The sequence below is a fragment of the Gallinula chloropus genome (genome assembly GCF_964237585.1).
Source record: "Gallinula chloropus genome assembly, chromosome: 15".
Lineage (NCBI taxonomy): Eukaryota > Metazoa > Chordata > Aves > Gruiformes > Rallidae > Gallinula > Gallinula chloropus.
In genome coordinates this window covers 15,953,901-15,976,428 of record NC_140100.1, presented here as the reverse complement: position 1 = coordinate 15,976,428, position 22,528 = coordinate 15,953,901, and the positions used below count along the sequence as shown (strand labels likewise).

General features: G+C 46.0%; 1 protein-coding gene across 1 annotated transcript in view; it reads left to right on the top strand.

Annotated features, from left to right (window-relative positions):
- The window catches only part of SNX29 (sorting nexin 29), a gene marked incomplete at both ends in the record, with an annotated part of 80,819 nt that overhangs the window by 12,218 nt on the left and 46,073 nt on the right, over positions 1–22,528 (top strand). Inside the window, 7 exons of the mRNA XM_084271234.1 lie at positions 1,012–1,372; positions 2,114–2,232; positions 4,594–4,675; positions 5,144–5,226; positions 11,795–11,858; positions 13,084–13,212; positions 18,086–18,168. Coding sequence (XP_084127360.1) covers positions 1,012–1,372; positions 2,114–2,232; positions 4,594–4,675; positions 5,144–5,226; positions 11,795–11,858; positions 13,084–13,212; positions 18,086–18,168 — 921 coding nt within the window. The remainder of the gene's footprint in view (positions 1–1,011; positions 1,373–2,113; positions 2,233–4,593; positions 4,676–5,143; positions 5,227–11,794; positions 11,859–13,083; positions 13,213–18,085; positions 18,169–22,528) is intronic.

Sequence of the window (22,528 nt, the reverse complement as noted above, 5' to 3'; positions counted from 1 at the left end):
AAAATAAGAATTAAAAAAAAAAATACTAGTGTGAGGCCTGGGTGATAAATGTTTATTTTGGCTTTCTGGTGTCACTGTGAGAGGGAAGGGCACGTGTTGTACTGGTGAAGTACATTGGTTGCACCTGGAATTTCAGTTTTTTATTCGTGGAAGTTTCTGAGGTAATGATTTTTCAGTTTTAATGTCTCCTTGTGGCACTTTATCACTCAGAAATCACCACCATGTAGCTGTTGTTACATGTCAGATAAAAATCTCGGCTTGTCATCTTTTCCAAGCAGCACCCTTGTTTACAGCCTGAATTCCTACCTGAAGTAGGTAATTACCTCAAATGAAAACTTACTCGTACCTTTAAATGTGGCAGTGTTGCAGCCAGTTTGTGGGATGTTAGTTACTAGCAAAGACCCAAAGTCTTAAATCTCATGTAATTCTAAATTAAACAAGGAAAATGTGATATTCATTACATGTTTCCAGTTCCAGAAATAACAGGAAGTATCTTACCATCTTTATTTCCAGAAGCTGGGCTGAAGGAATGCTTTGCTTTGTAAAGGCACAGGGCTGCAGGCAGACCCTGGCCTTGGCTTGTGTGTTTCTGTGAAGAATCAGAGTTTGACTTTAGGCTTTGAATTGTTTTGGGTTTGAAAAAAAGGGGAAAACCAGCATGTGAATTCTGTCTGGTAGGAACAGAAGCTGAGATGAAATCTAATTGGCATTTAAATGGGCTTTGGCTCAAAGCCCAATTTTCAGAACAAACTTGTGGCAAAGCTTTTGGGGTTGTTTTTTTTTTCCCCAGCTCCAGTTGAGTACTATTATGAATTCACCTCCCAAATGCTTTCTAAAGTCTGGGTTTTGTAAGGCAGAGAAGTAAGGATTAAAAAGCTCATGTGTATGGAAAGATAACAAGATGCTCTGTAGATCCAGGTGTTTCTTTACTAAACTCACATAGTACATGAGCTAAGAAAAAACCCAAATGCTTTTCTTTTCTAAACTGTGTAAACTTTATGTTGCTGCTAGATTTGAAACACAAAAAAGATCGAAAAAAGAAGAAGAGAGTGACAAACATCATCTCCTTTGATGAAGAGGAAGATGAGCAAAATCTGGGGGACGTCCCAAAGCCTCTGACTGCAGGAGAAAGTTCAGAGGAGAGTGTGGACAGGTCGGGGTTTGTGCTGCCCTCCTCTGAAAGCGCTCTCAGGAAGAGCGCGAACGGCAGCGAAAGCAGCCACTCCTGGAGGAGCAGCTCAGTGCTCCTCAACGGGGAGTGCGAGTACCAGAGACTCGACGTGAAGAGCATTGACGATGAGGATGAGGAGGAGCTGTATGGAAAAACACTTGGGAGAAAGGGCACAGAAGGGGAACCTGAAGCTTCTGAAGAGTAAGTGATGTTGCAGGAGCCACTGGTGAATTCTCCATATTTCCCCCCCTCCTCCTTCCTGGATGGGTACCGGAAAATTTATGTAATTAATTGAACTACGAACTTCCTCTCTTTTTCCCTTTTCTTCTTCCCTGCCTGCTTTTTCCTCATCTTTTTTCTGTCTCTTTTCTCTTTTTTCCCTTCCTTCCCCCCACCTTCTTTCTTTTCCACTGTTTAAACCATTTGGACTGCTGTGGTGATGGACTTAGAAGCAAAATTCCACTGAAAACCAACATTTGGGGATTTCAAACTTGTTCTCCTTGAAGTTCTCAGTGGTTGATGACATTGCAGGACACAACCAGGCTGTAATTCCAGCCTGTTTGTAGTTTCCTCCTTCTTAGTATATGGTATCAACTCCATTTTGGCTTTGCAGTATTTATACCTCACTTGTTTTAAGCTGAGTCAGCCTGCTACCATCAGAGTAGGTAGTTAACCAAGACAGGACAAAACTGAGAGAAGAATAACAAGCTGAGCTACTCCTGTACCCGCTTTGTTCCTGACACAGAACTCCCTTTGGAGAAAGAGGCGAGTGCTGCTTGTCTCACCTGCTCTGGGACAGGCTGATCTGTAATGAATTCATGTGTGTGAACCCAGAGATGGGCAGATTGAAATACAGGCTCTTCTGGCAGTGAAGAGGAACCCAGCACTGTGAATGTGGCCATTGACTGCATAAAGAGGTGGTTGTGTCTGTTTCCAATCTAGGCCTCATGAAATCGGCTCGTGCAGTTCCCAGATCTGCAGTTGGAGTCCACTGCAGGTCCTGAATGACGACTCAGACGTTCTCTTTCCTGTCAGTGCTGTTGGCTCTTACTCCCAAACAGGTAGGGATGTTAATTTACCAGATCCAGCAAACTTCCTACAGAATTCCTGTCGTGGAACCATGTTAGAAGGAAATAATGGGATTTCAAGGACATAAGAGACACTGATCCAACTGGGATGGGAGTTTCAAATAGAACTCATTCTAGCTCTGAATCAGAGCATTCTGTTTGAGTAGATACTTAGTTGAGGAGGATTTATCGATGTCACAGTAAACCAGAGTGAAGCTGTGGCCTCATATGGCATTTTATCAATGTTTGGGATGCTTGAGTAGGAAATATCCTTATTTGTTTTCTAGATATCGCTAAGCTGGAAGAAGCTGAAACTGTGTTTGAGAACTTCAGTTCAAATTAATCTTGACAGATTGGATAAAGTATCAAATATTGGATGCAATTCAGTAGAAGCTGTTGTCTGTTTATATACAGGATGAGGAGGGATTGGCTAGGAAGTACTTCTGAGGGAAAGGATATGGGAATCATAGGACCAGAGAGTGGTTTGGGTGGGAAGGGCCCTCAGCCCCACCCTCAGTGCTCCCCTGCCATGGGCAGGGACACCCCCCCAGTCCAGGGTGCCCCAAGCCCCATCCAACCCATCCTTGAACCCTGCCATGGATCCTGGGGCAGCCCCAGCTTCTCTGGGCACCCAGTGCCAGGACCTTCCCGCTCCCTGGGAAGGATTTCTGCCTCCCAGCCCCTTTCCAGCTCTCCTGGAGCACCTTGAGGGACAGGAAGGATCTCAGACCTCTTCCCAGAAGCAGCCCTTCTCTTCTCTTCTCTGGGCTGAGCCAGCCCAGCTGTCCCAGCCTGGCTCCAGGGCAGAGGGGCTCCAGCCTCCCATCATCTCCGTGGCTTCCTTGGGACTGGCTCCCACAGCAGAGTGTGCAGCGGGGCGTGCTGCGCTATGGGAATGGCATGGACCAATGGGACATGACCTCAGAGCGAGCAGTGAAGGTGCTTTTCCAGGATCTGGAATGGCACCAAACCCACACAAAATGTGCAGGTGTCCCCAGCCTGCCCCCAGGTTAATGTTTGGCTAGCTGCTTATACAGCATGGCTTTTGTCAGAATGTGGCTTCGGATTCTCATTTCAGTGAGCGCTTAAAAACACCTCAGTGTCATTCCAGTAATGTTTTAGTTGGGAAATAGTTCCTGGATTTTTGCATGTACATTAGATGTGCCAAGAGTTTAACTGGGTGGTTAATCAATGGCTGGCAGGAAGTGTAACTTAGTTCTGAGGGTTTGGTGACAAAATGTGAAGATACCACTGTGCTGAGCGTGGGGACACAATGTGCCCCTGCGGAGGTGCCGCTGGCTCCCAGGGAACAGAAGGTGCCTTTTCCCTCCTGTGTTTTCCATTGGGGAGCAAATGGGTTTCGAAAACGTCACCCAGCTTGTGCGGAGCGTTCTCTTAAACGTCATCCAGAGACTGTTAGGAGATAAAAGTCCATAGATGGTGTTTGCTGGCTGCAGTTGATGGGCCCCTGCAGTAGAAGTGCAGGTTCAGGGCTGGGCTGGAGCGGGAGCTCGCCTGGAGCTGTGGGTTCATGGCCAGTCAGGAGTCACGAAGGGCTGGAAAGGTGATCTCTGGCACTCCTGCTTTTTAAATCCTGTGCTGCCTTAGCTCAAGATTTTAGGGATGTTTGATGGTAATTTTGTAGCCCTTATAGTGAGATGCAGAAAACATGAATAAAAAGTGATTTGGGTTTCTTTCCACCTGAAGTGGCTTAATGACAGGCCCATGATGTGTCTGCCTTGGTCCTGCCAGGTGGGATCTGGGGACAGATGTGTTATCTGTGCTTTTAACAGACTTCTCATTTGCTGGCTCCTGATGTTTGGTACATAGGCCTGAGGAGCTGGAGAGAAGCTGTGGTGCTCTATGGGGAACATGTAAAGGACAGGCTTTTTCAGGTTCCATGTACAGGGAAGGTAAAGGACTGGAGTGTCTGCAGCTTTCACAAACTGGGGACTCCCCACAAACCCTGTTCCTGCAAGCCACACAGGGCTGTAATCAGTGTCATGGGGTGGTTCCACTCCTGGGGCTCACAAAACCCACTTCAGTAAGGAGCCTGTCACAGCTTTGCAGCACTGTTACCAATGTAAAATGTGCATTGAGGTTATATTTTAGGAATTGTGTGGTATTGATTGTTTTCTAAACTGATGGCTGGGCTGTAAGGGACTCATCGATTTCCCCTGGCATTCAGCATTAATGTGCAGAGGCCAACCCTGGAGAAAGGATTTAAAATGTTTAAAAGCTTTACTAAATGGTATTTCTAGTTGAAGATGTAACTGCCTCCCTTCTGGACTTGTTTTTAGTCCTACTTTTTGAACTATAAACTGAAGAAAGCTATGCTTGTGCCTTCTGCTTTAGATAATTTGGAGAACGGAGAGGGGCACGAGGACGGGGTTCATACAGTAGAACTGGCTCCAAGGAGACCTGATCTTCCTTACAGGTACGTGCCAAGTATGCCTTTCTCTAAAGAGAAACATCTTTGCCCCGTGGCTGCCAACTTCTTATTGTTACCTAATGCATGGCTGCTCAGGCCTGGAAAACAGAGGGGACTTGTGCAGATGTTTGGAGAGGCAAATGAGAACCCCTGCGCTCCCTTTTCACTGGTCTCACGGGTCAGGCTTTCCCTGTTACCTCGGAGAACCTGTGCAGCCAGGCCTGGCCTCCTGGTTTGGAAAGCAGGGTTTATGTTGGGTTTGTATGTTGGCTTTTGCCTTCATGGCCTGTTGATTTGGATCTTTTTGTGTGTATTCTGAAATCAGACTCCCAACAGGTACATCAAAGGCTAATTAAAGGTGAGTTCATTGAATACAGCTGAATGATAATTCTAGTTTCTGCAATGCTTTTTTCTTAAGTTCTGAATCCAGGGGTTTGTTTTCCTTTATTGATGATCCTGTACTTTTATGACCAGAGTGGAAGTCAGTCCTCCAGCTCAAGTGAATGCTTTAAGCAGTATGTTGCCTTCAGCCGCTGTGCCGGAATCCATGACAATTAGTAAGTACTTCCTTGATGTGTCTAGATTGATGGCATTAACTTTGAAAGTCCTGTAACTCTTCATTTCTATTTTTATTTCAATAAGATCTTGTTAGAGAGGCACACAGCACTTCATTTCTGATATGCTGGCCACATTAGAAATGACTCCTCTAAATGGATTTTGAATTGGCAGATCCCAGGTTATGGTTCATTGTAACTGGTAATTATACTAGATGTGGCTTGAGTAGTTAAATGAACACTGGTGATTTAATTTGATTAACATCTCTGAATCTCTGCAAGCTCTGAAAACGCTAATGGTTGGGTCTGATGTAGTCTTAATTATTTTGCCTGCTTTCATTAATTCCTAGCCAGAAAAAAAAACCCAAACAAGCCTGGAACTCTTCCCCTAATGCTCAGTCTATCGTTTTGATATGGAAATCTGCTCCAAACATAAATACAGGCTTTCAGAAGCTAAAGCTTTAGTTGGGATTAAGGTGGAGGACAGGCATATTTTCAGTGGTAAGAGTTGAGCTGGGCAGGATAACGTAGCCTTTGTTATCGAAGGAGATCAGTAGAAGTACAGGCACTTTGTTTACCCCATTTTTAATCCTTTTTTTTCCCCATAAACTTGTAGAACAAAGACCTAGCTCTTAACTTGTCTGGCTGTCTAAGTATGTAAGCCAGTAGAGTTGTATTTCCTCCCTGTATGGAAAGTTTTGCAACGGTGGATGTGGCTTTGTTCCTGAAGGTCCCAGGGTCTGGTGTGGTGTGTCTGGATCTTCTGTGAGTGTCAGCATGCACACACTGCAAATGATGCCATTTGGGCTGCTGCAGTGAGATGTTTTTCTGAAACTGATGTGTGAAATCATCACGTGTGAGCCCGTGAGACCTTCTGACCCCATGTGTTAATGCCAGCTCAGCGCCTGTGGATGTGACAGGAGGCAGAGCACACGTGCTCACTGGGCGCTGCCCCGGGCTCCGTCTACGGGTCTGCTCCCTCAGCTCCGCAAGGCTGGAAAGCCCCTTCACACAAAGTGCTTTGTGGAGTGGGAAATGGGTTTGAGGCCTGTAAGTGACATTACTGAAGGTGTAGATGGAGCTACAGTTGATAGTTACGGTGATGCTTCGGTCGCTGGATGTGCTCTGCCCGTGTTATTGCTGCAGCATCCTTTTGTTCTTCCCTTTTCGTTTCATTTTTCCCTAACAGAGTGTTATGGGTCCCTTTCTGGTTCCATCGCACTCGATGCTGTTTGGCCGGTGTGGAGGTACCAGCAGGGGCCGCAGTTGGTCTCCCGCAGTTGCTGGGTTTGTTGTGCCTGGTTAAGGCTGCTCTGAAACAGAAAATACATCTCCAGATTCCCCAGTCTCCATGCTCAGCCGTTCGTAAAGGAAACGAGCCGCCGGGCTGCCAGAAGCACTGCCTCTACTGGCCCCTTTCAGAGCAGGGTTTGGTGGAGGGAAGGGGGGAGAGACGTGGCAAAACAACCTGTAAAGCCACTAGAAGAGGTAGTAAAGAATCTAATTGTCCTTGTAACAGACATTGAGCTGGCTGTACGAACCAGCTGATACCTCTGTAATAGCTGATCCCAGGTACAGTCAATGAAATGCTTTTTTCAAGTGCATTGTTGCCAGTTGTCGATGCCCTGCACGGGGAGATCAGTGCTGTGACAAAGCCAGGCACTGAAGCTCTCTTTCTCTGTTGCAATTAGCAGAAGAATTATTAAATGGTGAGGCTTATAGCTTGGTTGCATAGCAACTGATCCTAACACATCAGACAAGAAAAATGGAATGCAGGAGTGTGGTGAGAGAAGCTCTGAGGTCTCCAGTGCCTAGTGCTTTCACTTCTGAAGACAAAGCCTGGAATGAATTTGGTTTTAATCTATTCTTTTCTTGCTTCCCTTTCAATTTACTGGTGCAGTCCCAGCCTTCCCTGGGCTCCCTTGGGATGCAGCATAGAGTTGTTATGGGGACCTGTAATTTAAAATTCCTGACCTTTTGACTGATTCTCTTGGGCTTGTTGCCTGTGCATTCGTAAGGTATACGTTAACTGAGCAGCAGATACATACCAAAACAGTGCTGGTAGCACTCAAGAGAAACCCTAATCTATAGAGTTAGAGTTTTGTGTATGCCAGACAGCACTTGAAAGCTTGCACTACTTTACAGGTTGTTGTGCCATTTTGTGAAGATGGTCAGAAGTTGTGTCTTTATATGCCTGTGGCATTATGGCATTTTTCAGTTTTAAAAAAATGTATTTACCTTGTCATACTTGGATCTCAGAGAGCTTTGCTCCAGTTACTGTCGTTGGGAGATTATACTGTCATCACTGCTCACAGCACCAGAAGGATCTGCCCTACCAGCACCAGTCTCCACATTTGGTTTTTGCAGTGGAAAAAGGAAGTTCCAAACCTTTCTGTTCAGAAGGATGCTGCTCGTGTCCTTTACAAGGTTCTCTGATTATACAGCTATTTTTAGGAAATAATTGGGAACTCAGTCTTTCCACTGTCATTTCCCCAGGGTCTGAAGCTGTGTGTACCCACAGAGGTTAGCAAAGGCTGTGGCATCCTGCCCTGCTCTGTGTGTTTTCACACACTCTTGACAGAGCCGCTGGTTCTTCATGGTCTCTGAAGAACTCTGCTGTATTTCCAACCCAACACACTCTATTTCTATCCTGGCTGGAAACCAGGTGTATGTGTTTCTCCTCCACTGTCCTCCCAACAGCTTCCGAGCTGCCCTGTGACTTGGTGCCACTGGTCTGTGGCAGGTACTAAGTCCTTGTGTCTTCTCCGAAAGCCCAGCCATGGCTTTTCCTCCCTGAGGCAGGCTGCAGGCCATCCCACGGGCTCCTCTGTGCAGCAGAAGGCTGATGCTGTATTCTCTGGCTTGTTCCCTGCTCCCGTTTGCCCTGCTAATAGTGACATGGCAGGATAATATTTACAGGATTGTGGAGTGCTTAAATAAAGCCATAATAACCAGCACTCAGGCAGGCAGCTCTGGGAGTGTGCCTTTAAAGGTCAGACATTGGATTTAAGATGTAACTAGTCTGTTGGAAGTTTTATTTGTCTCTGAAGTGTCTGTGTAAATTTGCACTTGGGGAAATAACCCCCTTGTTCCTGTGGGCTGGTGCCAGCCCAGCTGGTGTGCTGGCTGCAGGGCTGTGGAGCAGCGAGCAGTGCTGAGTGACCTTGTGTGTGCTGAGGAGGATTTCACTTCCAGCTCAGCCTTCCTGGCAGGGGATTGCAAACCATACTTCTCCGCTCCTGGGCTAGGCAGCAGAAGGGCTGTGACACTGAGGAATCTTCTGGAGGTTGCAGGGAAGTTGGCAGGAGTTTCTGAAAGCATTGCCCTCTTCTGTGTCTTTCACGCTCTGAATGTGACCTTAGAAAAACTTCCTACAGGGGTGATGCTGCAGGTGGTGCAATGTGAGTGGACAAAACGTGGTTTAGAACAGATATTGGCTTTATTTGTGTCTTGACTCACACTCCACTTCTGCATACGTGCTGGCGAGAGGATGAGAAGGTGGGGTGTCTGCTGGTGAGGGGAGTGAGAAGCTGGGGTGTCTGCTCTGCCCGTGCAGAAGCTTCTGGGTGCAACAAGGAAGATTTAATTGTTAGGCAAGCGTAGGTTACAGCTTGAACAGGCTGGTAAAAGTGGGAAAATGGGAACAGTTGGTGGTAGCTTGGCTGTGTCAATGTCAGTAGATGAGTCCACCTCTGACCCAGATGGGCTGTGCACAGGCTCTTGCTGTGGGGTAGTCACCCTGGTGCAAGAGCAGGGACTTCTGAGTAGCAACGGCTTCAATTTATTCAGAGTCAGGGAAATAACAGCAACTCACTCAGATGCACATTATTATATTTTTATGACACTTAAAATATTTAAGATGTGTTCTTGAGGAGGCTTCTCAATCTGACTGTACAGTTAAAGGCCTCTTCTATAGGGTGTTTCTGTACTAAAAGCTGACTGTGCGTGGGCTTGCTCGTGTTGTACACTTGTACACAGCTCGAATGCTTGATGGATTGTGGTATCCTCAGCCTTGGAACTCTCATTTCAGGGTAGGCTGAAGGGTTGTGGTCAGTTTTCACAGCACTATGTAGTGCTTTTCAGGACTGTTACAGCCCACCAGTTTCCCACTGCCCAAGAACCCACCCACAAAATAACCCAAAGGAAAGAAATCTCAACCCCCCCCAAACTTTCCAATCTCCTCTCAAAGAGGCAGCAGCTCATCATGACCAAAAGAAGATGAGTAGTGAAGTGAATTTCATGATGACCACGTTTGATGTTTTATAGCCAAAACCAGTAGTATAATGAAATGAATCTCATCAATGTTGGGTTTGGTGTTTTTCTTTCCTGGGGTGGCTTTTTTTTTTTCCTTTCCCCTCAAATTATCAGTCAATACAAGCTGTTCCAGACCAGGAGAGCAATGGAGCAGTGTGTTTTGTCTATAACCTCTCCAGTCAAAGTTTTTCTAGAATCACTACATAAATGGTGGCGTTACCTGGTCACTGTGATGCGATGTGATGTGATCTCTACCCTTGCAGAACAGGCTTTCCACCTTTTATTCCTCCTTACTAACCAAAAGGGTGCTGCCCTCTGCCCTGACTGCTTCCCGCTGTGTGCCTTGTGCCAGCAGCAGCATCAGTTCACCAGAAAAATCCCTTGGCAGGTGCTCCTCTGTGAAGCAGCCCAGCAGAAAAGCCCCAGGGCAGTCCTGGCCTGGGTGGGTTCCTGCTGGGACAGGGGGTTTGTGCACTGGTGCCAGAGCTGGGGAGCTGGGAGCGGTGATGGGCAAGGCAAGCTGGAATGTCCTTGCTGCAGACACAGCCTTGGAAGGTGTGTTCAAGCAGCCGTGTGATCAGCCCTTGGTGTTGAGTGTCAGTGATGCCATCGAGGGACAAAGCACCAGTTGACAGGCTTTTAATTTTTCAATGTTTTTTTTCTTCCTGTGTGCTCGTATTTAATGCCCACAGATTTTACTTTTGGCTCCTCTACAAGCTTTGGATTTATTTTAGTTTTGGTGATACTGCATGGAGAACTCATCTAAAGATGCTAAGTTACTGTAGAAAAATAATTATTCTTCCTGGGCTAAATTAATGGAGTGCAAAATCCCCCTAATGACCCACTGCAATGTTTCTTGCTAGTGTCAATTAGTTCTCAAGCTGTCATGTGGAATGGGTAGGCAAGTGATCATCTACTTTCTCTGTGGCCAAAGAAGCAAGAATGTTTTGGAAAAAATCTAGCCTGAAAATCTTGGTCTGGCCAATTTGAAGTGATCCAAGAGAGACCCCTGGCAAGCCATGCAAGGGGGTTACCTGTGCTGGGCTGGAGTAGCGGTGTCTGCACTGGCTGCACACCTGATGGACACAGTAAGAACTTCCACCTTTTGTCCACTACTGCAGTTTGGCAGATGTGATCTGGTCTGCAGGACAACCTGGAGCTGGTTTTGAACTGGCAAAAATTTCTGTAACTGTAGAAAATATTAAGGAAGATGCAGGTAAATGAAGTGAACTGAACATAATGGGGGGGGGGAAAGCTGTCCCGAGGCTTTGCCTGCTGGTAGAAATGAACCCTGGTTCTGCTGGTGTGTATCCAGTAACAGCACAGACCGTGCTGACAGCCCCTTTGGACACATGGGAGCAGAATTGGCTTACTTGTTACATCTAAAGGCAGGAAGGTTTCATTTCTCTGTCAGGTTTGATGACTCTCTGTCCCTGCAGGAGCTCCCACATAGTTACTGATGGGAAATTGCTATGGAATTCTTAAAAAGAAAAATCTAGTGTAGGACCTGTATCTAGCCTGGGGTTTGGTGGGCACCGGTTGGATCTCTGAAGGCCTCTCATGCATCCGTGCAAGATCTGGGCATCCAAATCCCTTTCAGACTAGGTGATTGTCCCGATGGCTTCCTGAACATTTACAGTGGATGGTCATGGTCCAGCTGCCCAGAGCTGTGGGAGAACCTTGGTGGGAGCAGCAGGACTGCGGGTGAGGCAGGGTGTTTGGCTACTCTGGCAGCACTGGTAAGCCCAGCCCTGAGGAAGTCTGTTAAAATGCTGAAATTTGTGCTTTTTTTAAAAAATATTAATTTATTCTTGATGTGATTGCAAAGTATTTTTAAGGAAATAAAAGGGGTTTTGTAGGAAATGGCAAGATACTGAAATCCCATCATCTTTAAGATGGAGCTTGAGCAGGAATGCCATGAAGCAGCAGCGACATTGTCTCCCCTTGGGTCTCACTGCCATGGCTGTATTTCCTGTCAGAGTCTATAGCAAGGAAAGCAAGCCTGTTGAAGTTAAACAGGTTGGGGTGTATTAGAAGGCAGGTAGGGCAGAGGCACGTTGCTGTCCTGTACATCCTGGGTTCAACAAGGGCTGATCTGATCGATACTCTGGTCCTGGACGAAATAATACCGGTTTTGAAAGGTTGCTCAAATTAGTGATGAGATTAAGAGCTTTGTTATGTGCTTTGCTGAATAGCAAATGATGTTGGCATCATCGTGAGCCTGTTGCTGAATCGCTGCCACTATGTACATGGTTTGTAGATCTGAAATGAGCACAAATGCACACAGAAATTCATCTTTTTTGTCCCTTCTTTTTAGATGAACTTCGTCAAGCTATTGTGGCCATGATGAATAGAAAGGATGAACTGGAAGAACAGAATAGGTAGCTTTCTTTTTTTAGTCCAGAGGCACCATCATTTAAAAAGCCCATTCTCTAACACAAACTGTCCTTTCTGTAACGCTGTGCACAATCTTTGTGTAATCTTTTTGATGCATGTGTTGTTTTTCTGTGAAAGGTAAGCTTAATACTTCAGTATTCCACTGGAGATGCTGAGGACTGATGTTTGCAGCTCAACTTTGTCCTTTCAATGTGAATCTCATGTAACTTTGTATCTTGGGAGCTTAGGGCAGTTGCAGTTTGTTCAAACCCAGAACTTCTAGCCAGAAGAGTCTTAGATACCTAAAGGCAGCTTTCCAGATGAGGAAGAGCTTGTCCTGTACACAAGTACCCCGAAAAACTCCTTTTTCCCCCTTTTGGGTGCAGGAGGGGTGTAGAATGGCTCACAATGTCACGCTGAAAGCGGCGGTCGTTGGGGAGTGTCTTGATCTTCACCTGGGACACAATGATGGTGTAGATGTAAAACTGACCAGTCGCTGATTTCCAGTGCTATCAAACCCATGCTGGATTTATTTAGTCTGTTGGAGCACATCTTCCCATGAGGGAAAATCTGGATGGATTCAAGACATGCTGCTCTTATGCTGTAGCAGGGCTGGTGTGGTAATTCACAGTTTAGATTATTTCTTTTAAATCCTGTTTTTAATGTCAAGCCTGCCATCTGATCCTGTTTTCCTGCCTCTGTTCCTCCCCACTGCAAACCGGGCTGAGTGGGTTTTGGCAGTGGGAGCGGGTTACCCATTGTGCTGCCTGGTGCTGCTCCAGCAGGGGTTTCAAGCAGAGGTCCATGGCAGTCCTCTCAGCAGAGACAAGGCCCCTAACCACATCCTGCTCTTCCTAGTAAATACATGGCTTGTAGATGATTCCTGAGATGTGCAGACTTGGGCTGGGACCGCGTTATAAATGGTTTCCTGTGATTATCTTTCTGGGGGTGGTGCAATAGGTACCACAGTAGCTCGTGCTTTGGGCATCCTGATGTGGTTGTAACACAGATGAATAGGAAGTGCTTACAGCTGTTGTGACCGGGTCTCTTTTCCTTGTAGCTTTTCCTAACTTTGTCTAATCAAATCAGGTGAATTTATTACCTGGAATAATGAAATTTTAGGACAACATTAATGGTATCATTTAGGCAGAGAACTGTGATTTGTAGAGTGTCCGCTAATTGCAAGGTAGTGCTTGCAGGGTTCTAACAGGGGCTGCTGCTACCTTCCAGATCTCTGAGGAATCTGCTTGATGGAGAGATGGAGCATTCTGCAGCACTGAGGCAAGAAATGGAAAACTGGAGGAGGAAGGTAGCAGAGCAGGAGGAGCGGCATGCCACCAAAGTCCAGGCCTTGGCACGGTAAGAGGCGCTGGAGTGTCGTGAAATGTGAACAGCAGAATAAAACATTCTGATACAAGAACAAATCATTTTCAAGTAGTTTAGTTTTCAGAAGCAGCATGGTGCCTGGTGTCAGTCTGGAAGCACCACAGCTGAGGTTCCTCCAAGCTTTTCATTGTGGAGCAGAGCTACTGGCTGAAAAGGATGAACAGAAAGCTTGCTTTAAAAAAAAAAAAACACCCATTTATCATGTTACTAACCCTGCTTTTGACGACACATCAAACCAGACTCACTGAAGGAGGGAGAGATTGGTGTAAGTGGGTTTGACATTGATGTGATGTGGGGCAATTGAGCCAGTGCAGATACTTCCCCATTTAATGTTCACGGGTCAGGTTATGGGGTTTGTGTGATCCTATTCCTTTGACATGCTTCCCCCACAGTTGGGGATTTGCAGCGACGTTTGTGTGAATCACATACTTGTCACACACACACCTTCTGAAAGACAGACAAGGGGCTTTTATAACATATTCTGAAGGGACTCAAACTAACTCATTATTAAACAAACTTATTTAATTTTTCTTACTGCCACGCAGACTGGATACGCTGTGTGGCTGTTCTGAAAGCCAGTTTGCTTGTCTTGTGATAAACCCACAGCTGAGAGCTGCTTAGGTACAACGCACTCTTGTGCCGACAGTTTGGGCTTGGGATGCAGTTCTTCCATGATTTCTTGCTAGTCGTTTTCTAGCATGTAAGAAGCTTTGCATGTGGCTATGTTGGAATGGAGGATTTTCTTCTGCATCCTTCTGCTGCTTCCCTTCATGCACTGTAGGTGATGCTGCTGCCCCAGGAAGAGCACCAACGTTTGAAATACATATTTTAAACCAAGAGTTTGGGCAAGCTGAATAATAACAAATTTTTGGAAATGCTTTGTAAGTGCTGCATAACACCCTAGGTGAGGAGGGGAAGCTGTGTTTCAGGGATTTTATGATAGTGAGATCTCACTGTTTACCTTGGAAACGATTGATCACACAGGTGGAGGAGAAAAAACGTCTCAGTTGTAATATTCAGAACATCTCAAGGCAAGGAAAATCATTCAGCAGCCATCTGACTACTGGAATTTGATGAAAAACTATATCTGGGATTACGAGAGCTGATGTTTGTGTGTGTGTCCAAAGCTCTTGTGAAGAACTTGACGTAACTCTCTTCCTGAAGGCTTTGGGAGCGCATACTGCAGTGACACATCAGGGCGTGCTGAGGCGAGTACTTCTGGACACCTGCAGAAGTGATGCACTCAGCTGGTCTCCCAGCCTCTCCCAAGAGTCTCTGCTCTCCTAGACAAAATGCTGGGCTACATCGAGAAGTTTTCCGGAGTTTCCTAAGCTGTCTTGGAAAAACAGAGGAACCCTTAGGCTGTTTCAGTTCGAGTAGTGGCAGTCTCATTAGCCTGTGAAGTATCTGAGCAGCTTGTTCCCAACAGTTATGATGCTGTTTGGGAAGGAGCAGTCCCAGTATTCACCCTGTTTCCTAGCCCGATGGAACAGGCTGCGTATACTCTACAGGATCATTCTGGAAGCTGCTTGTCTCTGCTTTCTCCTCCTGGTCACTTCTCAGGTCGCTTGGACATGCTGTGCCAGGGGCTGCTTGGCAGCACTGAAGCTTTTTAATTGTGATTCCTCTTTCTGTACAGAATACTGTTACATCCCTTTGTGAGGCCAGGAAATGTATTGAAGTTGCCTGTGAAATCAGATCATCTCGGATTGCGTATGCCGAGGCTATACTCGGGAATGCTGGAGGAGAGCCCTTTGCAGAGGACTGGCTTTGTATCTGAGTTGGGGGGAGTGAGTGCCACAGAAAGTGCTTGTTAGGATCTGATGTTTGTGCCAGAAACTTAATTACAGTATTCTTCAGGCACTACAGGTGAGATACATGAGGAACTACTCTTTTTCAAATTCTTCTCTTGCCACACTCCTTTCACAGAATCCCTGAAGGGGTTTTGTGTCTTTTCCAAGAAAGATATACAAAACTCTGCGGTCTTTCATTTGGGGTCAGGTTTTTTTCCTTCTTTTTTCCTGTTAAGACATGGGAAAATAAGTCCTATAGGGCCTCTTCCTCTGCAACCAAACCCCTAGCTGATAGGGATATTGTTCTCTTGGAAGTCAGTTTTTATAAAGCACGTCCTTGCTGATGTTCATATGTATAACCAGCCAGAAAGCTCATGTTGGCGGTCGTAGGATGCATCTGATGTGACTTGCATAGCAGCTTCCCTGTGCTTGGCTGTATCCGTGCTTCAGGATGCTCACTGCCTTTCCCAGGAATTGTGGCATGACTAGAAAAGAACAAGCCCCCTGCAGTGCCCCTTGTCCCTGGTGCTGACAGCTTTCGGAAGGGATGCTGCAGCACAAGGACAGTGGGGGAGGTTTGCCTGGGGAGCCTTGGTCCTCCTCCAGGAAAGCAGCAGAAGGCCCAGCAGGGTCTGAGCACCACTATGGTTCGTGGGCATGGCATCCCTCTTCCACACTGGCCTCTCTCTGCTGCTGTTGGATCTCTGACATGTCTCTTCTCCCAACTGGGCCCCTTTTTCTGGCACAAATCAGCTTGCTGTGGAGGGTATGCATTTGTGCTATCTTCTCATTCACTGTCTGGGTAAAAGTCAGGTATATGCTTCCCAAAATACAAATTGCTTTCTCCTGCTGAAAAAAAAGAGATCATTCTTACAGTAGCTTTGATTTCCTCTTAAGGCATAGCTTCCTTAAACGCTAATGTTTAAATAATAAAGTTGAGAGAAAGTGTAATTATTTTTGCTTCAAAATTAGGCAGGGAATTGAAGGTATTTGACAACTTACATTTATTATATAATGGATCATTCGCTGTCGTTCCAGATGGCTTTCCAAGAAAGATAATAAATCAGCAGAGTTGTTGTTGCTAAGGCATAATGTGGCTGTGTACCATTCATGAATATTTAAAGAAACACTGTTTCTCTACGAGTGGGATCAATGTCACACAATATTACTGTTGAGAAGTAAAGCCATGCTTTGTTTCCTAGCGTTGGTGAAGGGAGGGGATACCTTCCACCAGTAATGGGGATACCTTCCACCAGCCCAGCGTGGCTGTGTGAAGCGGCCCTGACCATGTGTGTACTCTGGAAACATGTGCTGGGTGTTTTTCCTTTCTCTGCCTTTGGACTCAGTACAGTGGTGCAGCAGGACCCTTATGATGTTTCCTGTAACTTGTCAATACATCCAGTGGTTTCTGGTGGATTTTTAAGCGTGCCCAATAACAGACATACTCGGAGTTGTAGACATTTTGTGAGGTGGTGTCTATCTTATCTAACTGAGAGAAGTTACTCAGGTATCACCATTTAGGCTTTTGGAACTCGGATTTCTCTGCTCTTTGCTTACAGTTGTTATTATGTACCACACCGAGTCATTACCATAATTAGCGGTGTAGTTTTCGCCTGGCTTCAAGGAAAGACACTGTTAATGGCTGAGAAGGGGATACACATAATTTTGTAATATTCTGATTTATCTTCAGGAAAAGTGCTGAAGCAGAAAGCTAACCACAGAGTTTAATTGCATCTTAAGTAATTTCACTGGATGAAGGTGCTGTGGAGTAAAATACACTCTGCTGGGAAAGGCTGCTCCCTCCTGCGCTAGGTTAGAGCTGTGGTGCTGATCGGAAGCTGTGAATCCCGTTATCAATACTGTTACCTGGTTTCTTAGGAGAACAGTCGCAGTGCTGTGGAGAAGCTCCTGTGGCTGCTTGCAGAAGGTTCAGGTGGCACGGAATTTATCCTGCTGTTACAGATGGGTTGTGTTTATAAGTTTCTGTATTTAAATGTATTCTCTAGTCATGCTTCTGGAGAGATTCTAGAGGTAAATCTGCTCTGTCAGACTAATTTTGTCTTAAGAAGAAATGCGGGAATGCACATGGCTTTTCCTTTGTCTTGAAGAAGTAAAGCTTCCGAGATACTCCACTCACTTGCTTCTGGGGGGTGCCCAGGTAATAGTAGAGAGTTAAATGCTGGTTTCCTAGGATGCTTGAAGTCCCCCTTTTATTTTGGTGGTTGGATTTCAGACCTGGGTGTTATTTCCAGTGTAGCTCTTCATGTGCAGTTTTATAATCAAGCACTCGGAGTGGCTCGTGTCGCATTCTGCATGAGTGATCCCTGGGGGTACAAAGCTGATCCACAGCTCCCACCAGGCCTGTGCTGTTCCCAGGGATCCTCGTTTGTCACCCGCTGTCACTGAGCTGATACAGGCTGAAATGACACATTATCACTCTGTCTTTCAGTTCCTCATTAACACAGGAGAAGGGCTCAGGCAGGGCAATTTGTTATAATCAAGCCTGTGGGGATGGGTGTGCTTTCCTTGGCATAGTTCTCTGTTTGCCTCTGTTGCAGCCTGGTATTTTTCCTTTCTTCTTTTTCTCTGTCCCCTTCAGCTTGTTCTTCCAGTCTTGTCCCTTATTCTTCAGTGCAGAATGTGGAATCATTTTGAGCACTTCAAAGATGCTCAGAGCATTGTGTTGTCACTACTCCACAACAGGCTAACAGGTTTGCTTCCAATGAGGTGGTAATGTCTGCAAAAGCTGCAGGAGCAAAGCTGGGCCCTGCACACACAGTTCTGTGCTCAGCAGCCTTACAGCAGGCAGTGCTGGTGGGTCAGCTGAGCCATCATGCCCAGCACTTGTCTCACTCCCCTGGCACGGCTTTGTCCTGCCCAGTTCTCTCTTGTCTCTAACCAGTTGTGGGTTTCTCATGTGTGGTGTTACACATTATGGCACCTTTGTGTTTGTACCTGACTGCCTTTTCAGGAGAGCACGAGTTGTCTGGGCTCACTCTCTTGCACACATTGTAGTTGTTATGCTATTTATTTATTCTGCTCTTTTGTCACAGAGAGAACGAGGTGCTAAAAGTGCAACTCAAGAAGTATGTGGGAGCTGTGCAGATGCTCAGGAGAGAAGGTCAGACAGTGGAAGGTAAGGATACAATGAAGAAGGGGGGAATGACACTAAACCCATGCACAGGGTTTGTTTATGCTGCCATTGAGCCAGTTGACTCGAGGCATCAGTGCAGTAACTGAAGGATGGAAGCGACTCCTGGTCTTGTATAAAACCTGAGCGTGAGACAGCACTCAGTGAACAGCCGTGTCTGTGGTGTACAACGAGTCTGCGAGGTTTTATCTAGATCTGGGACTGGATGGCTGTGAGTAATGAACCACCCAACCCAGGGCAAGACCTGGTCCTTCCCCAAGGCCTCAGGCACACAGAGAAGTCCTTGTGTGGCTGGGGACATGGCTCGTGCTTCCACACACTGTCCCACACATCCTCAGGCCCGCTACCCTCAGAAATCGTTTACATGCAGTGGGGTCAGCAAGTGCTAACTATAAACCCTGCCCATCTCTTCAACCACAGTGGAGCTGTGCCTGCCCATCATGAATATTGATAGCTCTTGCTTGGGGAAATACCGACATAGGTCTCTGCTCTTATTTTGACAGTGTTTTCTGGAGGACGAGGTGCCTGTCTGTGTTCAATAAGAAACTTCCCGCAAGAAGCAATGGGTTGGAAATTTAATGTAAAAAGTAATCTGTGGATTAATGTGTTCTTGGAACACAAGAATAATTACATTGAGGAGAGAAAATTGAGCATCCTTAGGGTGGTGTCGAGTTGGAGCTGAGCAGTTGCACTGCATTAAGACCAGCCATCTCTCTCTCTTTGCCAAGTTGCTCTGACTCCAGACTTTGCACTTCAGATTGTGTGTCTGAAAGGTCAGGAGTTCCCAGCAGTGTTACCTGGTTTTGTCAGTGGTGGGGGAAGTGTCCATGACAGGAGGAATCAGAGTCTTGGTTCTGAATTGCTTTCTGGTGGCCCTGTGCTTCCTCTGAGTGCAGACGGTGTTTGGAGAGATGAGGTGCCTGGTCTGAAATGGGCACCATCTGTCTCTTAATTGTCCCACTGTGGTCAGATTCGAGGCTTTATGAATGAATACTACATTAATTCTGCTCTGAAGGACGAGGCACTATACTTATCCATAGTTAAAAAATTTCATTCATCCTTAAAAGGGTTTTTGTTAGTGAGAACACATGTTTTCACTTCCGACTTCGCTGGAGTGTAGTGATTCATATTAAGAATTATTCACGAAAACCATCGCTTAAGCTTCTTATAATAGCAGAAATTATCCTTCATTAGATACTGACAGTTTCCATGATGAGTGTAATTATAGGAAAAGGAAAAAAAACCTAGGCTAGCTATATTCTGCCATGTTAAAATTATGCAAATTAGCAAGAGATAAGAATAGAAACTGAGTAGGATGGTCAGATTTTAGAGATGAAAAAGGGAGATGGAACAGTACCAACATTTCTAAAAATGAATACACATGTGCTCTGTGCTCAAAGGATATTTCATCAATGCCCTGTAATTTTCTGGACTATTTATCATTAGTGACCGGAGTAAACTTCAGCTTCATGCAGCATTTGTAATACTCTCTTCTCACATTCTAACTTCACACACTGTGTTTTTATAAATATCTGCTTTCTTAGCTGCTGCTGGAGATTGATGTGAAATTTTTAGTAGCACTGAGGCCTCTGACTCCAGAAGTGTTTAAGGGTGTCAGCAGCCCCTGCGAACTAACGGGCCAGGATATGCTTCAGGAAAGGAGCGGCACAATGGAGTTTGTTCTCTTACCAAGTCTATCCAGGCTCTTGCACCCAGGTTTATCCAAGCTCTTGCACCCAGGGTTACATCCATAAGTTGCAGTGCCTCGTCCTGGGCACACAGATTTTCCCACGTCAGGTGTCAGTGGTAGGAGTAGCTGCAGTGTTGGAAGGATGTACTGTGCAGTGTACGTCATGGTGTGAGCTGCAGCAAACCTCTGCGTGCCAGCGGTGGTGTGACTTAGTGCTTAGGTCACTCAGCTGTTAATTAGCTTACATGCTTAGAAGGATTACAGAGTGTATTTACAAGAGTTGGAGTGTCGCTGTGCTTGGGGACTGTGACGGTGTTGGGCAGAGAATAGGAAGGAGGAATCACTGTTTCCTCTGGTTTTCTCATTTCATGTTAAATTCTTGTTCATTGTTACCCTCTAATTGACACACTCAGAGGTTCAGGATGTGACTCCTTACTAGTCCTACTCACAGACTGGGCTTGGACAGCTCCCGCTGCCTGCTGTGGGGTAGTGTCTGGGACTTGCCTTCACCAGGGGATTTGAGCTGTAGTGTAGGGCTGATTCAGGGCTGTTACCATGATGAGCAGTCCCAGTGATGATTGCTCCTGTTACAAATAGGAACCAAGCAAAAGCCTTGCATGTCTTGTAGATTTTAGAACACTTTGTGTTTGGACTTTCTGCAAAATTATCTTGAAAGAGTCAAAATCAGTTGAGCTTCTGCAGTGATTTTTGGGACTATAAATAGAGCAGAATCTACGTGTTTGCTACAATAATCAGATCAGATGCTATTGAGTATGGCTTTAAAATAGTTTCCTAAAATAATAAATGAAAGTCAGCATAGTGCTTCGCCTTGTGGTGAGTTAAAGAACCAAAAAAACACTCAGCAAATATGGTTATAAATAAAGGGCCCAGAAGTCAGGACTGTGTCAAGAGCAGAATGTCATACCAGCCCTCCAAGCCAGCGACCGCGGCAGTAGCCCGAGCACTTTGGTACCGGTATTTACACCTCAGTAAATGAGCATCTTGATCTCTCAGCCATCAGCAGCAGTGGGATGGGTACGGTGTTCTAAGGCTGCTCAGATACCATAATATTCCCTATATGAAAATGCTGACCCTAGCAGTTTGTGGCTGAAGAACTTCGAGCCAGATTTACAAGAAGTAGCTCTTAAAATAGATTTCAAAACTCACTTAAAATGCAATAAACTTCTGAATGTCAGTCCCCAGGCTCAAGGGGATTCAATCAGATGAATTACACTTTCTTCTGTCCGTTACAGAGGTTCTGTGTGTCACTTAGCTTTTGAAAAGTGGCAAAGGCATTCGGTGTTGCTGGGGCTTGCTCACTTTATGTGTGCTGGTGCATTTGGTCTGGTTTTTGTTGGCTCAGTTCACAGCCTGTGAGAAGTTGAACTGGACTTGGTGTAACTTGGAGGAGTGTCGTGGTTTTACCCCGGCTGAGAGCCAAGATCCACGCAGCTGCCTGCTCCTTAAAGGAAAAGAGCAGGGGAAGAGGGAAGGGCAGGGGGGTGTGAGAGGTAAGGGAAGGGAAAAGGAAGGGGCAAATAACCCCAAAACCAAGAAACTAAAAGGCTCGTGGGTTGGGATAGGATAGTTTACTAAGATAACAGAAAGATAAAATATAACAATGCTGACAGGACTTTAGAGCAAAAATCTATGAAGCTGTTGGTACAGGATGCAGTTTCTCACCGAACCCACAGCTCAGGCCGTGCCACCCAGAGCCGTCCCGGAACCCAACTGTCCCCCAAGAACCATGTGTCCCAGAGCCGCCCCTGCTCTTCCTCCCAACAGCCCCCCAATATCCTGGGCAGGACGTAATTGGCATGGAAAACTCTCTTTGGTCAGTTGGGTCACCTGTCCTGGCTTCGCCCCTCCTTTCTCATGAACAGAGAAATACGAAGAGCTGGGAAAGTCCTTGACTGACTGTCTGACAAACAACTAAACCCATCAGGGTGTTATCAGCACTGCTTTCATTGTAACTCTCAAACACAGCATTCCAGCCACTGCTACAGGAGAAGTTAACTCCATCCTGACCAAAACCAGGACAAGGAGACAGGCGTAACTCATCGGGCGCATTGGTGGTAGCTAGGGACAAGAATAGAGCATGGTGCAGTCTTCAGCCGCTGCAGAGAGGAGAAGTAATAGGCTTAAATGGCAGGTGAGGGAAGTTTGATTAGCTGTCAAGAACAGCTTTCTGAGAAGAATATTTAAATTTAGATAGATTGTTCAGGGAAGCATGAAATCTCCATTATTGGAGATTTCTAGGAATAAACTAGACAATTAGCTGTCAGGAGAGAAGTACCTGCAGCTGGTTCTGTTTGATGCAAAGCCATGAAGTCCTGGATGGATGTCTGTGGTCGCTGTCATCTCTGTCGCCTGTAAGGCAACAATATGAAATAATACTTTGGAAGAGAAGCAGAAAAAAAGACTTGAAAGAGAAGCCCAGGCTTAAATTTTAAAGGCTCTGGGTCAGAATGGCGTCGCTGCCTGTGTGCATTGCGCAGCTCTGGTCGCAGAGCGGCAAAGCTCTTGGAGTTGAGTGGCCTCAGCCCTGCTGCGAGGCTGCTCCCTGTCCCATTCCTGCTTTGGGACCGTGGTCGTGTCTAACCTTCCATCCCCCTGTGGTACTCATAAGAGCTGCTGCCTCTGGAGGGGTGGCCT